We start from the raw sequence: 20,962 nt of genomic DNA on the forward strand, positions 1-20,962 counted from the left end.
GACAGGGTAGGAAGAGAGATCATAATAAGCGACAGCAGCTCCGGCAGCAGGTGTAACAAAAGATCTATGCAAAAATTAGTTTGCATAAAATTAGCATAAATAAGCGGAAACAGATCAGCAGCAGCACAACACGGCAGTGAGTGTGGCGTAACCAGAATTTTGGGAGTCGTGTCATGTGTGTGTGTGAGAAATAGAACTAAAACGCAATTACCCCAAAACATAAACACACAACCCGATACACAGATACAAAATACAGATATACAAAAAGAAAAAAAAACCAAGAAAAAACAAAAGAGTAAACATAGAAATGCGTATTAATGATCATGTTTAAATTTTTACATAATTAGTTTGTACATTAATTTAAATAAAAATCAATTAAAACTACATTTATGTACGCTGCAAATCCAGGACGTGCGCGGTGGTTTCTGTTTGTATTTTGTGCAGATAGTAAAAGTGACTCTTTGGATCACATGTAGGAATCATTTTTAACCGTGAGAGGACTGTCAAGAGACAGACTCGAGAGTGCAGCTAGAAGCCACTGCTTTGAGGACGATTTACTCAAATCGTGTATAAATAATTATTGAATCTATTTCATTCATACATTAAATTGTTTTAACATTACCAGTGATCATGGAACACCCAACTTGAGGTTCACAGATATCCGATTGTTGTGCAGAAATTGCGTGTCCCTCAAGTATCCCTTCCACCTCTCGTAGATATTCTGGGAGATGAACCAAGTATTGCCCATTGGCTCCACCGGATACACATCCGACTTGTTGCTGAACGGCAGCTCCACCTCCAACAGCACTCGCCGTCTGAAGGCAGTGCTATTAAAGGATCGGTTCGAGTGGAGAGCCAGGGCAACATCGTCCAGAAAAAGGGCCCAACGCGGCCTATAGTAGTCCCACACGAGCCCTGACCACTGCTTGCAGGCATAGTCCACTATCTGAGCATCTGGGCCCCAGGCTGTGAGCTGATTGCGGGCATTGAATTCAAAGTTAGCCTTGTCCTTTGCGCTGGGAGCTGCTCTCTTGGCATCTGCCAGCCAGGTGCCAAGTAGAAAGTTCGAGCCGCTGGCCAGGATGCGCTCCAGATCGTCAAACAACTGCAGCAGCTTGGAGCCGAGATACTCAAAGCGGTTCCCCTGCCGTTTCCGGTAGGCCGACTTCAGATTGTCGTACAACTGGTCCGCGCTGATCTGCAGATACTGCCGCGTAATGTCCACCAGATCGTGCTCATAGATCGCATACCCATCCTCCAGCGGGATGATGGCCCGTGCCGACAACAGCAGCTCCCAGGCCTCCAGCACATCGGTGGCGTTGTACCAGGTGAATGGTTCCTGATTGAGTGCAGGGCGCCGTGTCACCGTGTATCCTCCGCGCATTTTCTGCAGGCCACGGAATGAGTAAACGCTGTGCCTCAGCAACTGCCACACCTGCTGCAAACCCTCATCATCTACGCCGTAGCGTGTGCGAGCAAAGTGCCGAAACCAGCGGTCCAAATCCAAGTTGTGCTCACTCCAGCCCCGCTCCAGGGCAAGCGAATACATCACATAGTTCTGGCCAATGCCCTCCGGTGTGATGCCAACGCCCACGATGCTGCTGTTTGGCATGCGCCGTGCCGCCTCGATGCCGGTGTTGACCAGATCGGCCGATCCAAACATGCCCAGAGTTCCACCAAAGTTGTGCAGCATGCACCATACGAACGGCTGCCCGTAGTAGGAGTCGGTGCGCTGGTACTGCGGGAATTGCTCGCTCTGCAGATCCAGGACGAGCAGGCGGCCAATGGGCACAGCCGTGAGGAAGGCCTCCATCATAGCGTCCGTCCAGAAGATGTTCTTTACAAACATCCAGCCCTGCAGAAGCCACACCGCCTCTGGATCCACACGTCTCATGGAGTTGTGTATCGCCGCGGCCGTAGCTCGCATGTACTCGGGTTGCGCCACTGGTGGTTGGAGCTCGTTAAAGGGATCACAGAAGAAGATGTGATTGGAGCCGTAGCGTTGAACCACGCCCCGCAAGAAGAGTGTGGCCACCAGATCGAAGAGCGGATCCCGAGGCTCGATGAACAACCCACAGCAGTAGGCATCTGGAAAGCTGTTCCATCGCTCCACCGCGGAGTAGTTGGCTTTTGGATAGAGCCGACTCATGGCGGTGGGCACGTGGCCAGCAAAAGCGGGTAGGGCCACGCTCATGCCCAAGTCCCGCTGGGCGCGCAGAATATCCTGCTGCAGCAGTTCCTGCAGGCGTTGATACTCCAGTTTTAGGGGCCCGCCCCAGCCTCGTATGTTGCCCATGCGCTGCCACGCCTGAAAAGCCGGTCCAGCCAGATGGGCCTCAATTTCAGCGGCGCTGAGTCCCAGCTGACTGTACACCTCCTGCCAGACGGCCTCCTGAACGGGTGCTATGCTCAGACTGATGCCCATCAACGCCATCCAGTCGATGTGCCGTCGCCACTGCTCAATTCCCCACCACGCAAAACTGTAGCTCCATGTGCATACATTCTGATGGTACAGTATGGGGCTGGCCGAGGTGGAGTGTATGGTTACATTGGGTAGTTGCAGGTTCGTTGGCAGCTCGACCCGCATCTTGAACCAGTCCACGTCTCGATTCAGCACGTATTTCAGATAATGGTGGAAGCCCTTGCACACGGACACGCCATCCCAGCCACCTATCAGAATCTGCCCACTGTCCAGCATGGTTATCTGTTCCCAAAACGAAATTCCATTTATTTGTAATATTCAGTAATGGCTGCTGCACTCACCTGAAAGCTGCGAAATTCCAAGAGTCTAGTGACTTCCACTATGAAGAGCTTAGAGGAGCGCGGACCGATCACTCTTTGGATCACAGCACGCGCTGCTGCCTCCTGCACGTCCGGCAGAGTGTTGGGGGCCAAGTGCATGGCCAGCTCGGGTCCCATTCCAAGGCCAAGGCCTAGGCACACTCGTAATAGAAGGGCCAGTCCAAGAATCCATATTTTCCGCATTTCTTCTTCACCACAATCGCAGCAACTCCAGACTTTTTAATGGCAAATTTCAAAATTTAATTATTTTAAATTATCCCACTTGTTGCCAAGCAGAGACTAATATTATTTATTTTATTTAATTTATTTCATTTTTCATGATTTATTTTCTGTACCAAAAATTATTTTGATGGATTTCATACAAACGAAAACTTCAACAGGTGCGAAATGGTTGAAAGTTGAAAACGCGTAAAAAGTCGGAAAAAGTATTAAAAGTATTTATTTTCGATATAGAATTTCAAAGTAATTGGCGGGAATCTTAAATATTAAGATCTTCAAGACAAATGGCATTGTACGTACCGTACTTGATTTCGACCAATAAAATTGAGAGGGAAAACAATCGATACTGATTTTATTTTAAAATTGAATTTTATTTAGTTATCTAATAATAATTGAATAATACACACAGCACATCCGTTTGTCCTTGCATAGAGGTACTAGGTACTAGGTACTTGCATAGTGTTTGTCAAACATGCTTACGGGCATTTTTGATGTCCTGACCTTTTTTTTGCAGTCTCTGCGCAAAAGCCACACAGTGGCCGCAGTGTCCTGGGCACTGCTGCGCATAGAAGCCTGGCGCATCTTCGAATCCCTGAGGGAGTTTGATAAATCTTTCAAAGCAAAACGGTTGTCCGTCAAGATCTTTGACAGAGTCAGAGTGCGCTGAGCAAGAAGAGTGCATAGATGAAGAGTTGGTGTTTTTCTTGCTGGCATGTGTGTCTGTGCTGCCCTCCGTCCTCGAGCCTGATGTTAGGCAGGGCTTTGGCAAAATTCTTCGTGTATGTATGGACCTCGCGACTATTGGTCGCGTTGCCATTATTTCACCCGCCTCAGAATCTGGCGCCTCAAGTACTATATTTTCGATCGCCAGGGTTTCAGGTATTGGGGGCTCTGGAAACACAAGTGTTCGTTGTATAGATTTTAAAATACTATAAAATTGCTAAACCTTACGTATGAAAATGTTTTCCAAAATTTGGAGACATTCTGGCGGAGGCGGACTTCTGGCCTCTAGTGGAGACGCTACGCTTGTTAACTGCACAACCGCTGGTGTTTGGGGGATCTTCAAGACGGACGGACGGACAGACGGACAGACACACATGGCTCTATCGACTTGGCTATTGATGCCGATCAAGAATATATATACTTTATGGGGTCGGAAACGTTTCCTTCTGTACGTTACATTTAACCGTTATTCACACAAATACAATATACCCTATTTACTCTTCGAGTACCGGGTATAAAAAAATAGTTTGTGGTCGAGGTTTTTTAGTAAATTTAGGGTTTTTAGGTAAATTAGTTACATAATTTTCTGTGCCATTCAATAGGCAGGCTAAACTCAGGTGATTATGCATATATATTCTGGTATAACCGCACATGCAATAAAAATGAGTGGCGTGGCGTAGCCCAATAAAAATTCAGGTGTGAAAAACCCGCTTCCTACCCGTCGATGGCAGTGGACAGTGGCAAGTTTAACAACCTGTAATAAAAAATTACTTCGAGCGATTTACCAACTTCCTGCCTAGAACATTGCCTTGAGGATCTTAAGATTTACTTCCTATTAAATTCGGCATGTACTTTGAAATTCTATATCGAAAATAAATACTTTAAATACTTTTTTTCCGACTTTTACGCTTTTTATGCTTTAATCGGGTGCTCCCAAAATTCGACATGAATATCTGTTTTAACTGTTGCATCTATTTCTTAAATTAAAAACAGTGACACGTTTTCTATTCAATTTGCTGCTCCACTGTAGACAGATTAGGGTCCCGGCGTAGGGTAGATCTTCGAACTTCTGCCCGAAAAAATCCGCACTTTTTTTTTTTTTTTTTTTTGAGGTTTTAAGTTACCGCTCTACCCTTAGGTAGAGGGGAATTATTTGGCCACCCGCCTTTCAAGGGGGAAATCGCCACGTCGTAATATGTAACTTGGTTACAGCTTTGCTCCAATACTTACCTGGCGTAGAGGTTATGTTCCCCACGTGCTTGCAGTGTGCCCAGACACACTATTCAGATAAATTTTGCTTGGATCCACGTAGATTTTTGCAATCCGCACTTTTAAACGCCAGACATATTACTAAGCACATTATGTTTGCAAGGGAGCATGCCAATTGGACATCCCTATAATGGAGGAAAATTTTAACGTCAGATGAGTAAAAATGAGTTTGGATGAGTTTTATTTACTGAAAAGGATCTTGATCATAATTAAGACGTCCAAGGAACACCATTACACCAAACAAAACCATTAAAAATAAAATGTTTTATTTAATTGTATGGGCTTAGTTCTCTTACTATGGAGTAGGCTCAATATATTGGAACTATTAAGGATCAGCACGTGTGCGTGGAAATCATGGAGACAGTAATGCTACCCTTTGCAGAATTCCGAAATTTCACTCGTATGGGTCTTTCAAACGGAAAATAACCCCAGCATGAAAGCAAAGGAATGGTTCTGGGCCAACACTGAACGTGTCAAAATGGCCTGCACAGTCGCCTGACATAAAACCCATCAAGAATCTGTGGTCCGACGTCCAGAAGGCAGTTGCTGATTCCAAGCCAACCACTGTCGGATCACGTTGAGAATAAATTTGTTTTCAAGAGTCCTGCTCAAAAGCTCCCTAAAAGCGATGCCTGGACTAAGTGGATTCCATGTCAAGACGCTTGACATGACGGACGCTGGTCCTGTTTATTAGCCACCGCGATTGCTGCATCCTTTGCACACACTTTCTGGCCGTGGCTTTTAAATGTGGACCAAAAGTAGGACGCTTGCCTAGTATGAAGCCCAGATACTTGGCCTCCTTTGGTTGCACCCATACACGAAAACACGAACGTGGCTACTCCGAAATCGGCTTATTGCATTACACTTGGGAAAACAATTTGTGGTTGATGCGGAAATTATATCATGTTGAAACATTCAAGGGAAACAAGAATGTTAAGCATAATAAAACAAAATAATTAAAAAAAAAATTAATAATAGAATTGTAAAAAACAACTGGACTCAACATTATCGCATATTTTGGTAAAAAAAAAGTTTTGTTTCCATTTCGCATTGTGGAATCTAAAAGTTGCATTGTCGCCGACTAATCAGAAACTAAAGCCCTTTTCTCTGGCCATGATGCAATTATATAAGGTGGTCCTGTCGGCCAAACGATTATCAGGGACAGCGTTCGTGTGAGAGACGTTCGCGGCGCTGCCGCTGAATTGTGAGCTTTAGGGCTTAGCTTAATATGACATGTTCCAGAGTTCTCAGCTCATACCTGTCTTGATTGCTATTCCACAGAGATACGGCGACCCTTGCGGCGTTCGCTTGCAGTCGTCCTCTGTGCAGTTTGCTCACAAGACAGTGAAGAGTCTATCGTTGCAGATATAAGATTTATTTTCACTGTTGGGGAGTTGCCAATAGCGTGGAGTTCGCCAGAGTTCGCCCTATTATTGGGTTTACACAACAGACCACAACAGACCCGACCCGATTCGGTAAGATCGCCAACGTGTTCCGTACTTGAACATAACAAAATTACTTCTTCAAGGCAGGATACCTGAAGTACACTGCCGTCTGCCTGGCATTGGGTTTAATATCGGCACCCCAAGCATTGGGTTCAGCGACTGCCCCAAGATTGGGTCACAAATCACAAATCCAGGCTCCTGCGACGTTTGAGAAACACTTTTCGTCCTCTCACAAAAGCGCACTAGGTACTGAGAGCCGGACAGGAGCAGAACAGATGTTCTACTGTTTCCTCCTCCTCCCAGTCTATTTGCGTGGTTGCCTATCAGCCAATCCCCTGTGAGAGAGCGAATGACTATGTCTGGCCACGTTTCGAGATGTCTGGCCACGTTTGTCGGGTGATGCGACAACCCGTGACCAATTGCCATCTATTGGTTGCTTGCAGGGTATAGCACTCTTTTATTTTGAGCTTGCAAGTGGCAATTGGCATACGTATATATTTCCTCCTTATCTTGATTAAGGGGGAGTGTAGTGCCAGATGTGGCCAGCTCGTCTGCTATGCAGTTGCCTTCAATGTCCTGGTTTCCCGGGACCCATATTAGGCTAATAACATATTGCCTTGTCATCTCATGTAGAGATTTGCGACAAATTGCCACTGTGGTCGAATTCGACGAAATCGCGTTTAGTGATTTCAGTGCCGCCTGCCTGTCACTATAGATATTTAAGTGAGTAGCCGCGACGGAGATCTCTTGAAGGCACCTCAGCGCCTCATCTATTGCAATGACTTTCATTGGAAGACACTGCAGTGATCTGGAAGGCGGAATGAATGCCTCATATTTGCCCGGAGTAGATTCCTCCGCCAACTTTGTTGTCTAGCTTGCATCCATCTGTAAAGATGTGTATGGCCCCCTTTGGGCCAGGTGTTCCCTCGAGCCATTCCTCTCTACGGGGGACTATAGCCTCGAAGGGGGTGCCTGTGTACTCTCTGGGAACGCAATAGTCAGTTCTATGAGGTACTATGTTAGCGTCCCTAAAGATCGCCGAGTGACGTCCATTGGTCCGAGTCTCGCAGACGTATTGCTGCCCGTGCTGCCTGTTCCTTCCCTGCCAGGTCTATGCCCTGCAGGCATAGGATGGCATTTAGTGCATCATTTGGTGTGGTGCGGAGAGCGCCACTGATGCAAAGAGTGGCCGTTCGTTGAACTTTTGCCAGTTGAGCGGTGATTGTCTTTTTTGACAGAGCCGGCCACCATACTGTCACTCCGTAAGGCAGTATTGGTTTGGCTACAGCTTGGTATATCCATTGAACTATACGTGGGTTCATGCCCCATTTAAGTCCAATGGCTTTTTTGCAGGTGTATAGAGCCATTGTGGCCTTCTTCACTCTTTCTTTCGTGTTTAGGTTCCAATTTAACTTCCTGTCCATTACCAACCCAAGGTAACTGGCACTGTCGCTAAAGGTTTACCTACATTTGTTTAATGTTGGGGGGTTATTTACATCCAATCCGCACGATCTTGTCCATTCTGACAGTCGCGCAGGTTTTGTGGTCATAAGATCACAGAGTGTTTTGGGGGAATTTCCCCGTAAACATTAGGACAACGTCGTCTGCATATGCCACACTTTGCAACCACCCCCCTCCAAGTCACATAGAATCTTATTGACTGCAATGTTCCATAGGAGGGGAGACAGGACACCCATTGATGATGTCCCCGTCCTGCATGTGAGCAATTGATCGATGAGCATCACCAAGTGGCAGTCCACCCCCAGTCAGTCAGTGGTCAGTCATGGCCGCCGTAATGGCTCCTGGCTCGATGTTGTTGAAGACGCCCTCAATATCGAGGAAGGCCGCTAGGGAGTATTACTTAACGTGTAGAGCTTTCTTTATACCCGAAATCACTTCAGGTAGGGCCGTTTCTGTGGATTTACCTTTCCGGTATGCGTGTTGTGAGTCTGACAGCATCTGAGGGTTGATGATTGTTCTCAGATGTAGTCCGACCATTCTTTCGAATGTTTTAAGGAGAAAGGAGGTCAGACTAATCGGTCTGAAGTCCTTTGCCGTCGAGTTGGAGGCTTTTCTCGCTTTCGGGATGAAGTCAATTTCTGCCTTGAGCCATGCTTTAGGAATCTTTCCTACCTTTAGTATCTTCTTGAAGATACATGGTAGCCAGTGGATAGGTTGGTCCCCAGCTTTCTGAAGTTGATCTGGGATGACCTTGTCTGGACCTGGCGATTTGAACGGTTTGAAGCTGTTCACCACCCAGCGAATATTCCGTTTTGTGATTCGCTCGATTCCAAGCGGAGTAAGAGGGCAGCAGATTGTGGAGATTTATCTGAAGAAGCCTCAAAGGGATCCTTGCATATCTCCACCACTGTATTGTCGGCGTCCGACTCGCCGCAGCTCTCATTACGGCACATTGCCTGGAATTCGAGCATCAGCTCCGACTCTAGGGAGTCCCTTTCGTGGGCCAACTCCAGCTCGTTGTCGGGTGCCTCGATATCCGAGGCAACATCCCGCTCGACTGGGTTGTCGACAGGACGCGCCCCGGCCGCTGCATCCGACTTATACACCTTTATGGTGACGGAGCTGAACCGGAAATTTAGCTTCCTTTGGCTGCCTCCATCGGGGCCAGCGTATCCTTGTTTATAACGACAACGACTTTTTGTTACCCTTTAACCATCCCATGTCTTTGCAGACTGGAGGTGGGCCGGGGTCCTTGTCGGCCAATGCCGCTTCCACCCACTTCCACTGGCTCCTCGGGATTGTGCCATCCGCGCTGCCTTTGTCGACGACGCCTATCAGAGTCCTCTCCTTGGCAATCTGCGCGAAGGATACGTTTGGCAGAATCATTTGCCTTTTGGGTTGCTGGGGCGGTCTGTGAGGTTCCAGACTGAAAAGTTTGGAAGCACTTCCGAAGCCCACTTCACCTTCTTCAGCCAGTCCTCTGATGTTCTGGCTTCTGTGCTCCCGTATTGCCGACGGAGTATGTGCCCTGCACTCCTCTTTTCGGCGTACGTGAAGCGTTTGTCTTCGGCGCTTGTCAATGTCCCAGCCTCCCCCTCTATGTTGCTTAGCTGCCTCTCCAAGGCGTCAGTATTGGGCTCGCACCCTCGCTTTCCACCGAGCAGGTCTTTCCTGCAGTCGAGCGGGTTAGGCCTGGCCTTTGGGCAGCTACCTTCCCCTGCTTGGGATTTCACCCGGTAGAGGTTTGGGGAGTGTCTGTCTCATTTGTTTTTTTTTTATTTTTTTGTTTTTTATTTGTATTAATTTTGTGTTGGACGTTGATATGCAATGACTGCACCATCAAGTGGCCCATGCGACACCAAGTCAAAGCCTGTTACGCGCGGAACCCAGCAGAACGAAGCCCTCCTCCTGCCCAACCGACCGAGGAGCGCTGTCGCATGACGCGCGGCGCGATTAACCGAACCGGTCGCGAGCATGCAGGAAAGATAGATGTTAGGCTAATATTCGAGGAAAATTAGAGCTAAACACAACTAGACTAGAGCTACTATAGCTAAGCAAGCAAAAATTACCAAAATAACAAACAAGACAAAACTCAAATGAAACTAACTACGGGAGAGTTAGGCTAGTATAAGAGATTTAAGAAGAGGAAGGGAGTTAGTTGAGGATATAATGTGGTAGAGGGAATTATAATCCGAGCATAAAACCCTAAAGGGTTCGTGTGAGGCATAATTCGATCTACATAGTGGAAGGAACAAAGGAATAAAGTTTCTAGTGGGTCTAATGGGAATCGTAAAGTTTATGCGGCTCAGCAAGTCAGGGCTGTCTACATCCCCCTTGATCAAGTTGTGCATAAAAATTACACCATTTTTCTGCGACTAACTAAGGATGGAAGATTTATTAAAAGAAGTCTACTACGGTAGGATGGCAGTCTCACAGTTGCATCCCAGTTGAGGCCCCGTAGGGTAAATAATAAAAAGTTTTTCTGTACTGATTCAATACGGTCCTGATGTATGTTTTACTGAGGGCACCATACACATGAGCCGTATTCTAAAATCAGACGAACAAGCGAGATATAGGAGTCTTCGTTATATTCCCCAGTATTTTAAGGAAACTGGTGGAGAAATATTGGGGTTCGTGTGGGTACCGAAATAAATGGTACCATCTTTACACAAGTCTTTTGAAATTGAACCCCAGATCAAATTGTGGATCTAGTAGTTGGTTACATTAAGAGGGTTCTCTTGATGGCGTCTCCCACATTCCTCGGTCCTTCCCCGACCTCGCTATTTTTCACATTACACTGCACTTTGAGGCATTAAGTTGTAACATATTTGCACAGCACCATGACTGAAAGCTATTGAGATCAGATTGCAAGCGAGATTGAAATAAAATGTCCTTATACTGGACACAGAGTTTAACATCATCCGCATACATAAGTACTGCTCTTAAACAATTATGTCTTCCGTCCAGTAATTATTTCTCACACTTTTCATTCCCCGGATTTACCGATGGGACACCATGAGGTCTTCATTGGTATTGTCCATTTCTATTCCTCAAAAACTTTTCCTGGGAAACTCTGGATCTTGTCAGGTAGCTAGAAATCCATCTCAACAGATTGGGCGGAAACCCTAGAAGGTCGAACTTTTGTGCAAGAAGAGAATGGTTTACAGAATTGAATGCCTTACTGAAGTCAGTGTAAATAACATACGTCTGCAAGTTACCTTGGAAGCCTTTAATTACAAAGGAGGTGAACTCTAAAAGATTAGTGGTTGTTGATCGTCGCCGTATAAATCCGTGCTGTGCTGGAGATATAAGTGATTTGCAGATATAAGTGATTTGCTGCAAGTGCGGAGTTACAAGTTTCTCGAACATTTTAGGAATAGCGGATAACTTAGATATACCTCTATAGTTTTTAGCGTCAGACTTGCTACCTTTTTTATGGAGAGGAATTATAAAGGATTCCTTCCAGATGGGGGGAAAGCTAGAAGAATGGATAGATAGAGTGAATAGTTTAAGCAAAGGTCCGCACAGAGACTCGGCAGAGTATCCTGCATCGAAGGAGGTAGTTCATATAGCATTGAGCATTAAGAACAGTGAAATTTGACCGAGCTATTAAGTAATTAGAAAGAGAAGAGGGAGAACCAACTTCTTGAGATTTTTTAAATAGTCTTGATTTTAGATTTTTTAGACTGGATAACTCTTTGGTGAACCAAGGAGGTTTCGCAGATCTAGTCGGACATGAAAGTGGGACACACGTGTCAAAAATTGTGTCAAGTACATTGTAAAAAATGTTTGTGCCTTCAATGACGTCACTGCACAAGTACAGAGAGAACCAATCAAAATTTCGAATTAAGTTATTGAGCTTCGTAAACTCGGCTTTACGAAAGCAGCGGACGCGTTCAGATAGCCTACCCGCACGATCCGATACAGTAGGTCCAATATCTACCGACACTTCGAAAGTAGGATGATAGCAGTCTTCAGGTATAGTGAGCGGGAGTGCTCGTGTTAACAACGCTACGGTCGGATCCGAGACAAAGCACAGATCAAGCAATCGACCCAAGGAGTTTTTTACATGGTTGACTTGAGACAGGGACAGGTCTAATAAGCCATCAATAAACTCATGTCGTGACATGGGCACAAGGTTGTTTGACTCGTTAACCGAAGACCAGACAGTACCTGGCAGGTTGAAATCCCCAAGAACTATTAAATGGTCTTTATCTGANAAGTTTTTCTGTACTGATTCAATACGGTCCTGATGTATGTTGTACTGAGGGCACCATACACATGAGCCGTATTCTAAAATCGGACGAACAAGCGAGATATAGAGAGTCTTCGTTATATAGGGGTCCTCAAATTCCTTTGACCACCTCTTTATAAACGCAAGCACACCCATGGCTTTATTTACCATGGTAGAAATGTGTTCAGAAAACTTTAACTTGGGGTCTAGTTTAACACCTAGATCATCAACCAATGTAATTCTCTCAAGAGAACTACCGCAGAGGGTGTAAGGAGCCAGGAAGGGGCTGGAGCGATAAAAAGTCATTACATTGCACTTTGAGGCATTAAGTTGTAACATATTTGCACAGCACCATGACTGAAAGCTATTGAGATCAGATTGCAAGCGAGAGTGAAATGAAATGTCCTTATACTGGACACAGAGTTTAACATCATCCGCATACATAAGTACTCGAGAATTTGTTAATACAGAAGGCAGGTCATTAATAAAGAGTGTGAAAAGTAAGGGGCCTAAATGGCTATCCTGTGGTACTCCAGAAGTAACCATAACAGGTAAAGATAAGGAGTTTTTGAAAAGGACCCTTTGAGACCTAGAACACAGGTAGCTAGAAATCCATCTCAACAGATTGGGCGGAACCCCTAGAAGTCGAGCTTTTGTGCAAGAAGAGAATGGTTTAGGAATCGAATGCCTTACTGAAGTCAGTGTAAATAACATCCGTCTGCAAACTACCTTGGAATACTTTAATGACAAAGGAGGTGAACTCTAAAAGATTAGTGGTTGTTAATCGTCGCCGTATAAATCCGTGCTGAGCTGGAGATATAAGTGATTTGCAGAGATGCTGCAAGTGCGGAGTTAAAAGTTTCTCGAACATTTTAGGAATAGCGGATAACTTAGATATACCTCTATAGTTTTTAGCGTCAGACTTGCTACCTTTCTTATGGAGAGGAATTATAAAGGATTCCTTCCAGATGGGGGGAAAGCTAGAGGAATGGATAGGTAGAGTTAATAGTTTAAGCAAAGGTCCGCAGAGAGACTCGGCACAGTACCTGAGTACACAGCCGGGAACTCCGTCAGGGCCCGGTGAAAATACCGGCTTAACTAATTGAAGTTCATGAAGTAAGGAGCCTTCATTAAACAAAGGCCAGAAAATGCCATTCGACCTTGGTAAACTATACGGATACATATGACCTGGGTAGCTTTGCTGGGAATAGGTTGTTTGAAGAAATGTTGTAAAAAGATCGGCGTTTGCCTGATCATTGTTTGCCGACATATTCAAAAATGATAGCGAGGATGGATGTGCGGACGTTCTACGCTTACTGTTTACAAAGCTGTAAAACTGTTTAGGGTCCTGTGAAAAACGTGTCCTGCATCGAATTAGGTAGTTCCTATAGCATTGAGCATTAAGAACAGTGAAATTTGACCGAGCTATTAAGTAATTAGAAAGAGAAGAGGGAGAACCAACTTCTTGAGATTTTTTAAATAGTCTTGATTTTAGATTTTTTAGACTGGATAACTCTTTGGTGAACCAAGGAGGTTTCGCAGATCTAGTCGGACATGAAAGTGGGACACACGTGTCAAAAATTGTGTCAAGTACATTGTAAAAAATGTTTGTGCCTTCAATGACGTCACTGCACAAGTACAGAGCGGACCAATCAAAATTTCGAATTAATTTATTGAGCTTCGTAAACTCGGCTTTACGAAAGCAGCGGACGCGTTCAGATAGCCTACCCGCACGATCCATTACAGTAGGTCCAATATATGTCGACACTTCGAAAGTAGGATGATAGCAGTCTTCAGGTATAGTGAGCGGGAGTGCTCGTGTTAACAACGCTACAGTCGGATCCGAGACCAAGCACAGATCAAGCAATCGACCCAAGGAGTTTTTTACATGGTTGACTTGAGACAGGGACAGGTCTAATAAGCCATCAATAAACTCATGTCGTGACATGGGCACAAGGTTGTTTGACTCGTTAACCGAAGACCAGACAGTACCTGGCAGGTTGAAATCCCCAAGAACTATTAAATGGTCTTTATCTGATAGCGAGGAAGAAACAGTTTTTAAGGCAGACAAATGCTGCTCGTATATTAGTACATCCGAAGACGGTGGAATATACGAGCAAGTGACATAAATAGACTGGCCGGAAAGAATCAGTCTAACACAGAGGAATTCCAGGTCTTGTGAGACCTGGACTATGAAAAGTTCCGACGTAAAGTTAGAGTTTACTGCAATCAGAACCCCTCNACTGTTAGGGTCCTGTAAAAAACGTATCCTGTATCGAAGGAGGTAGTTCCTATAGCATTGAGCATTAAGAACAGTGAAATTTGACCGAGCTATTAAGTAATTAGAAAGAGAAGAGGGAGAACCAACTTCTTGAGATTTTTTAAATAGTCTTGATTTTAGATTTTTTAGACTGGATAACTCTTTGGTGAACCAAGGAGGTTTCGCAGATCTAGTCGGACATGAAAGTGGGACACACGTGTCAAAAATTGTGTCAAGTACATTGTAAAAAATGTTTGTGCCTTCAATGACGTCACTGCACAAGTACAGAGCGGACCAATCAAAATTTCGAATTAAGATATTGAGCTTCGTAAACTCGGCTTTACGAAAGCAGCGGACGCGTTCAGATAGCCTACCCGCACGATCCGATACAGTAGGTCCAATATCTACCGACACTTCGAAAGTAGGATGATAGCAGTCTTCAGGTATAGTGAGCGGGAGTGCTCGTGTTAACAACGCTACGGTCGGATCCGAGACAAAGCACAGATCAAGCAATCGACCCAAGGAATTTTTTACATGGTTGACTTGAGACAGGGACAGGTCTAATAAGCCATCAATAAACTCATGTCGTGACATGGGCACAAGGTTGTTTGACTCGTTAACCGAAGACCAGCCAGTACCTGGCAGGTTGAAATCCCCAAAAACTATTAAATGGTCTTTATCTGATAGCGAGGAAGAAACAGTTTTTAAGGCAGACAAATGCTGCTCGAAGACGGTGGAATATACGAGCAAGTGACATAAATAGACTGGCCGGGAAGAATCAGTCTAACACAGAGGAATTCCAGGTCTTGTGAGACCTGGACTATGAAAAGTTCTGACGTAAAGTTAGAGTTTACTGCAATCAGAACCCCTCCTCCACGTCGAGACGAACGATCATTTCTATAAGTTGTGTACCGATCTGCCAAAACTTCGGAACTAAGAATGTCCGGCTTTAACCAGGTTTCGGTAAACACAATAACATGGGATGACAATGTGAAACTATCCATAAAAAGAGTGCTCAGCTTACTACGTAAGCCGCGAGCATTTTGATAGGCTACAAAAAGGGAGGTTAGTTTTTTGACTGCAAGGAATTGCAGTGGGAAGAGGAGAATGGAGCGGAGGAGGAAGGACCACTGGCCTCACTACTAGGAAGTGTTGTGGATGGCCTATTTTTCTTCTTAGCCTTAAACTCTTTCACAACCAGGTGCTCTGGCCAAAATTGGGAAGAGCAAATGGTCTCGAAATGAGTTGGAGACACGCTAATCTTGAAAGAGGATATCTCCCTGGCATAAGAGAAATTAAACTTCTCCACCTTTAAGCCAACGGCTTTTATTTTGCTTTGTATAAAATTTGTTACATAATTAGATGTGAGGTCAGGGGCAAGCCGAGAGACAAAAACTTGCCGCTTTGGTGGGACTCCCACTAGAGGTTTTGGCACCACAGATCTGGTACCTGTGACGGCAATATCCGGTGGTCCGGGACGTTTATTAACTGGTGGGATCGAAATAGATGGGATGGGCTTTGGAACGGACTCGACAGACACGGACGCTACAGTACTAACTGGCTGCATGTTCTCCGAGATGATCGATTCGGAAGCCGAAACTTGATCACCAGCAGTTGTCGTTGCCCTTGGAGTAGCGAACGAAATTAGCTGCTGCACTATCGGAGTGGACGGAGATAGTTGATTAGCAGCGAGCGGTCGAGGGACAGGCACTTGCAGATCACGAGGAGTGACTTTTTTGCGCCTAGGAGACTCATTCAGCACTTTAAAACTGCTGAATTGAGATTCCATGGCTAGAAGCCGATCGTACTGCTTTTTAAAGCCCATGGTCAGCTCCTTAAAGCCCTTTCGCGTCTGCCTCATAAACGTGACCATGTCATTCTCGAGAGACCGACATGCCTCGCAACTGTAATGCAGACCATTACGCTTTGAAATTGGGTCACCCACGAGGCCTGAAAACCCAATACATTTTGCGTGCACTACGTTATCGCAGAGCCAGCATGGGATGATCGGTTGGTCGTGGGTGATCTCCTTTTTTCAATCCTTAGGGGAGCACACAACCAAGTATTCCATTATTTTTATACCCGGTACTCGAAGAGTATTTGTGGGGAATAACGGTTGTATGTAACGCACAGAAGGAAGCGTTTCCGACCCCATAAAGTATATATATTCTTGATCAGCATCAATAGCCGAGTCGATAGAGCCATGTCTGTCTGTCCGTCTGTCCGTCTGTCCGTCTTGTTTGTCGGCTAGTTCTCAGAGACTATAAGAGCTACAGTCACCAAATTTTGCATCCAGACATCTATATGCTCACACTAAAACCAGTGTATTTCAAAAATGAACCACGCCCCCTTCCGCCCCCGCAAAAGGGCGAAAGCCTCCCAAATCTACAGTTTTGAAGATACAAGAAAACTAAAAACGCCATTCCGTAGGAAATGGCCATATATATCAGATCACCAAATTATGATCCGATCGGATCATTATTATAGCCACAACGGAGAAATTAATTTCCAGTGGCTAAACCCACCCTGTCCCGCAGCTTTTGTTGCTCTTTTTCACTCGGCCCCTGCCTCTGCCCTCCCCCTGCCGCTGCCTCTAACGACTTTTAACCCACCCCGTCCTGCAGCTTATATTTGTTTTGTTTTTGTGTACGGGCGCTGCCTTTGCCGCGAGTCTGCAGTGTGTGTGTCTAGGGCGGCGAGCTAAAGGAGCGTGTTCGCGTGAGAAGTGTTGTAGATGTAGATGACAGACGAAGAAAAAATTTAAAATTTGACAAATAACCGCTAAGGTGCAGATGTAGTCCTGAGTGCCGGGTATCAAAATTTTTGACGCGTAAGAAGCGTCTCACACGTCCCTTCTCGATATTATTTATATTGAATATATAAATAAAAAATAAATAAATATTATTTTCACAAAACAAACAGCAATGAGACCAGTGTGCCGACCAAGTGCTTAAAGCAATTCTTAAAGCGGGATCGAAAACAGATGAGCGCAGAGAGGAGAGAAGAACAAGCGCAGCGGCAGCTAAAACAGTGAGCGCACGCCAGTGCACAGAAAGTATTGAGAGCGAGAGGGGGAGAACTCGAGCTATAGAGTGAAAGACAGAAGCGCAACTACAAGAGAGAGCGGTTAAAAGTGAGGGCGTACTTACAACAAGAAAAAAGCACAAACACACAACTAACCGACGCACAAATGAATACGATTTTAATTTTAAACAAATAATAGGCATGCACTCGCGTATTAGGATAGTTAAGAAAAGCGGCAAGCTATTCAATAATTATAAGAAGAATTATTTCGAAAATACGGAGCGCAAAACAAAAACACGTCTGGTCACTACGAAAGAGAACGATCGAATTATCTGCTCCATATTTTTCCCACGAGATGCAGAGAAGGGGAACGGTCAGCCCAGGCAGAGATCCACTTTGCCCGGGTAAGGCATCATTAGAACAGGGGGCTGCCATTTCCCTGAGCTCTCCGTTCACGACTGGGCTACTTTTTATACCGTGCCCCCAGCCAGACTGACTCTCGGCACGGGTCGACTGGGTGGGATGAGCTTAGCTTGGGTGTTGTGTGGGGTGGGGAAGTGTGTGAGCTACTTATACGAGGCGGCACCACAAGCGCTTCGTTAGTGTTGCTACTTCGCGAACACCCGGTGGCTGTCCGGGGCTGTTTATTTCGGTATTTTCCCTCAGAGACTGTGTCAACTGTGTTGACATTCTTTGGGATGCCCGCTTATTGAAAGCTAACCTACCTAACAAGGTAACGGCATACCTTGTTAGGTATGCTATGCTATCGCTATCCGCAACTCGCGACCCGTCCGGTGGCCTCAGTTAGGCCCCCTTGAACCACCTCACGCTCGTTGGATTCGTCGGATACAGGGGGACTAACGGGTGGCGGGTTGGCACTCGACTGGTGGCAAGGGGTTTTCCTGGGCTTTCCAGGGAAGTAGCCCTGGCAAGGAGACCTTGCGACTGAGCTTGGATACAGGGAGATCACGAGCTATACTCTCCCCGTGAGGGCGGCTGGTAACAGGTCCTGCCACGGATGCTGGCTAATGGTAGTAGGGCGGAGAGTAGAAAACTTTCGTGAAATTGCCCCAATCCAAGGTGACACTGTCATATGCCGATGGATGCATGGCCGAGGGGGTGCTCGGTCGCTAGTATGTGGACTCTGGACACCAGCCGACCTCCACTTTAAACTAGGCTTCCATAGCCGGCTTTATGCCTAGGGCGACCAACCCCTTCCCATCTACTCCTGGGACCATTCCGAGGAGCTCGGTACTCCTCTTAAAGTGCCAAAGGGACAAGCGCAATTCGTCTTGAGGCGAAAACCGCTGCGGGGACAAGTCCGATTAGCCAATCGGTCCAATCCAAGTCTGGGGAACCCAAGGGCAAACCATTAAGTGAGGAGACTGCCAAGCAGGCAGGCAGAGGCGAATCACAGCAGAGTAAGCCGTCATACCACGACCCTGCCTTCAAGTCGTCGGAAAAGGAAGCTCAGCAGAGGCGATGGGCCAGCGAGGTACTACCGGATTTCCAGCCAACCAAAGCTGGGAAGGGCGCAGCCAAGGTCACAAGCAAGCGGCAACGATCGGCAGAGGCCCTGCCACCAAACCGTGCCAGGCCCAACAATCCAAGCGGGCAAAACGCAACCCTTGAACAGATCGTTCACGGAGGTGGCGAGGGGCAAAACCCTCATTGGCGTCCTGGACTTCCCTCGGGACAAATGGCGCCTAATTGCCGCAAAGCTCCAGGATGGCATCAAGGCAAGGTGAAAGCCATAGCCTGTCTGGATGACCGCTCGGCGGCCTTCTATATGAAGTCTGTGGCATCGCTCAAAGAGGCCTACCCGGGGGCGAAGCTGGAGGCCGTGCGAAGACTTCCCAAGACGTCCCCCAGACCTAGGGAAAGAGCGTGGGTCTCTATAAAGCCGAAAAAGATCCTGAGGATCCTGCATTTGTGCAGATTAAAGCAGATTTAGCTTTAGCCCTTTAGCTCGTTTCCAGTGTAAGCGAACCCTTGACATTACTGACTTCACTGTCTTCATTGTTGGCTTCTACTCATCTCACTATCACTTGGAATGGCTGTGTCAAGACTTGCAAATCGATTGTTCGGTTCGTCTGCTGGCTTGTAGTTAAGAGGGATTGTTTTGTGACAGGGCTTATCACTTGTTGTCTTGCTTTTTGGAGCAGTTGCCATAGTGCAGGTGGTGTTGTTGGTGGCACTAGTAAATGTCACAGCTGTCGTGGTTGGGATGTAACTTTGCGTCTCAATGTAGCAGGAGCGTTTTCTCATGATCAATCTGCTTATTTCTAAACTTAAAGTCAGCAAAAATGTGGTGTTATTCTTCAATGACTTGATGGAGTAATACAGATAAGGTCAGTTTACTGTGCGGAGTGAGAGGGAACGGCCTTGTCGTCGTCTTGCCCAAAGGGCAGTAATTGCAGGTGTACACACTTATTTTAATGTTATTTGTTTTCATGCAATTGCCGACGAAGCAGCGTCCAAAGTTACCGCAGTACAAAAAAAAAAAAGAAGGGACGTGTGAGACGCTTCTTACGCGTCACAACTTTTATACCCGGCACTCAGGACTACATCTAGATGTAGAAGACATCGCCAACCACTAGATATCGTTCACATTACAGAACACGTAGTAAAAAGCCTACTAAATAAAATGCATCAAAAAAATTGGATCAGTTAATCGTATTTTCCAATTTAAGAGATATTTAAAACAGAAATAAAAATGGTACTTTGAGGCATGAGGCAGAGCCCTCACACAAAAAATAAACAAATATAAGCTACAGGACGGGGTGGGTTAAAAGTCGGAAGAGTCCTCGCCAGGGGGAGGGCAGAGGCAGGGGCCAAGTGAAGCAGAAGCAGAGTGTGAATGAGAGAATGTGAAAAGAACAACAAAAGCTGCGGGACAGGGTGGAAAAAATGTAAAATTTGACAAAACACCGCTAAGGTGCAGAAGTAGTACTGAGTGCCGGGTATAAAAGTTGTGACGCGTAAGAAGCGTCTCACACGTCCCTTCTCGTTTTTTTATACCCGGTACTCAAAGAGTAAATAGGGTATATTGTATTTGTGCGAATAACGGTTGTATGTAACGCACAGAAGGAAGCGTTTCCGACCCCATAAAGTATATATATTCTTGATCAGCATCAATAGCCGAGTCGATAGAGCCATGTCTGTCTGTCCGTCTGTCCGTCTTGTTTGTCGGCTAGTTCTCAGAGACTATAAGAGCTACAGTCACCAAATTTTTCATCCATACTTCTATATGCTCACACTAAAACCAGTGTATTTCAAAAAATGAACCACGCCCCCTTCCGCCCCCGCAAAAGGGCGAAAGCCTCCCAAATCTACAGTTTTGAAGATACAAGAAAACTAAAAACGCCATTCCGTAGGAAATAGCCATATATATCAGATCACCAAATTGGGATCCGATCGGATCATTATTATAGCCACAACGGAGAAATTAATTTCCAGTGGCTAAACCCACCCTGTCCCGCAGCTTTTGTTGCTCTTTTTCACTCGGCCCCTGCCCCTGCCCTC

At 45.9% G+C, this 20,962-nt stretch overlaps 1 protein-coding gene across 1 annotated transcript; it reads right to left on the bottom strand.

Annotated features, from left to right (window-relative positions):
- Positions 1 to 296: 296 nt before the first annotated feature.
- On the bottom strand, positions 297 to 3,064 carry LOC117587530 (alpha-N-acetylglucosaminidase). The gene is made up of 2 exons (XM_034278332.1): positions 2,764 to 3,064; positions 297 to 2,704 (listed from the first exon to the last, which is right to left on the bottom strand). Exons 1-2 carry the CDS (start codon positions 2,983 to 2,985, stop codon positions 629 to 631), a joined length of 2,298 nt encoding a protein of 765 aa, XP_034134223.1. The 5' UTR covers positions 2,986 to 3,064; the 3' UTR covers positions 297 to 628.
- Positions 3,065 to 20,962: the final 17,898 nt, after the last annotated feature.

The sequence above is a fragment of the Drosophila guanche genome, unplaced genomic scaffold (assembly GCF_900245975.1).
Source record: "Drosophila guanche unplaced genomic scaffold, DGUA_6, whole genome shotgun sequence".
Classification (NCBI taxonomy): domain Eukaryota; kingdom Metazoa; phylum Arthropoda; class Insecta; order Diptera; family Drosophilidae; genus Drosophila; species Drosophila guanche.

Bases quoted from the DNA above. Each gene is read 5' to 3' on its own strand.
- LOC117587530 (XM_034278332.1), bottom strand. From the start codon at position 2,985: ATGCGGAAAATATGGATTCTTGGACTGGCCCTTCTATTACGAGTGTGC. The intron at 2,705-2,763 runs GTGAGTGCAGCA...TTTTGGGAACAG, and splicing joins TGGAATTTCGCAGCTTTCAG to ATAACCATGCTGGACAGTGG.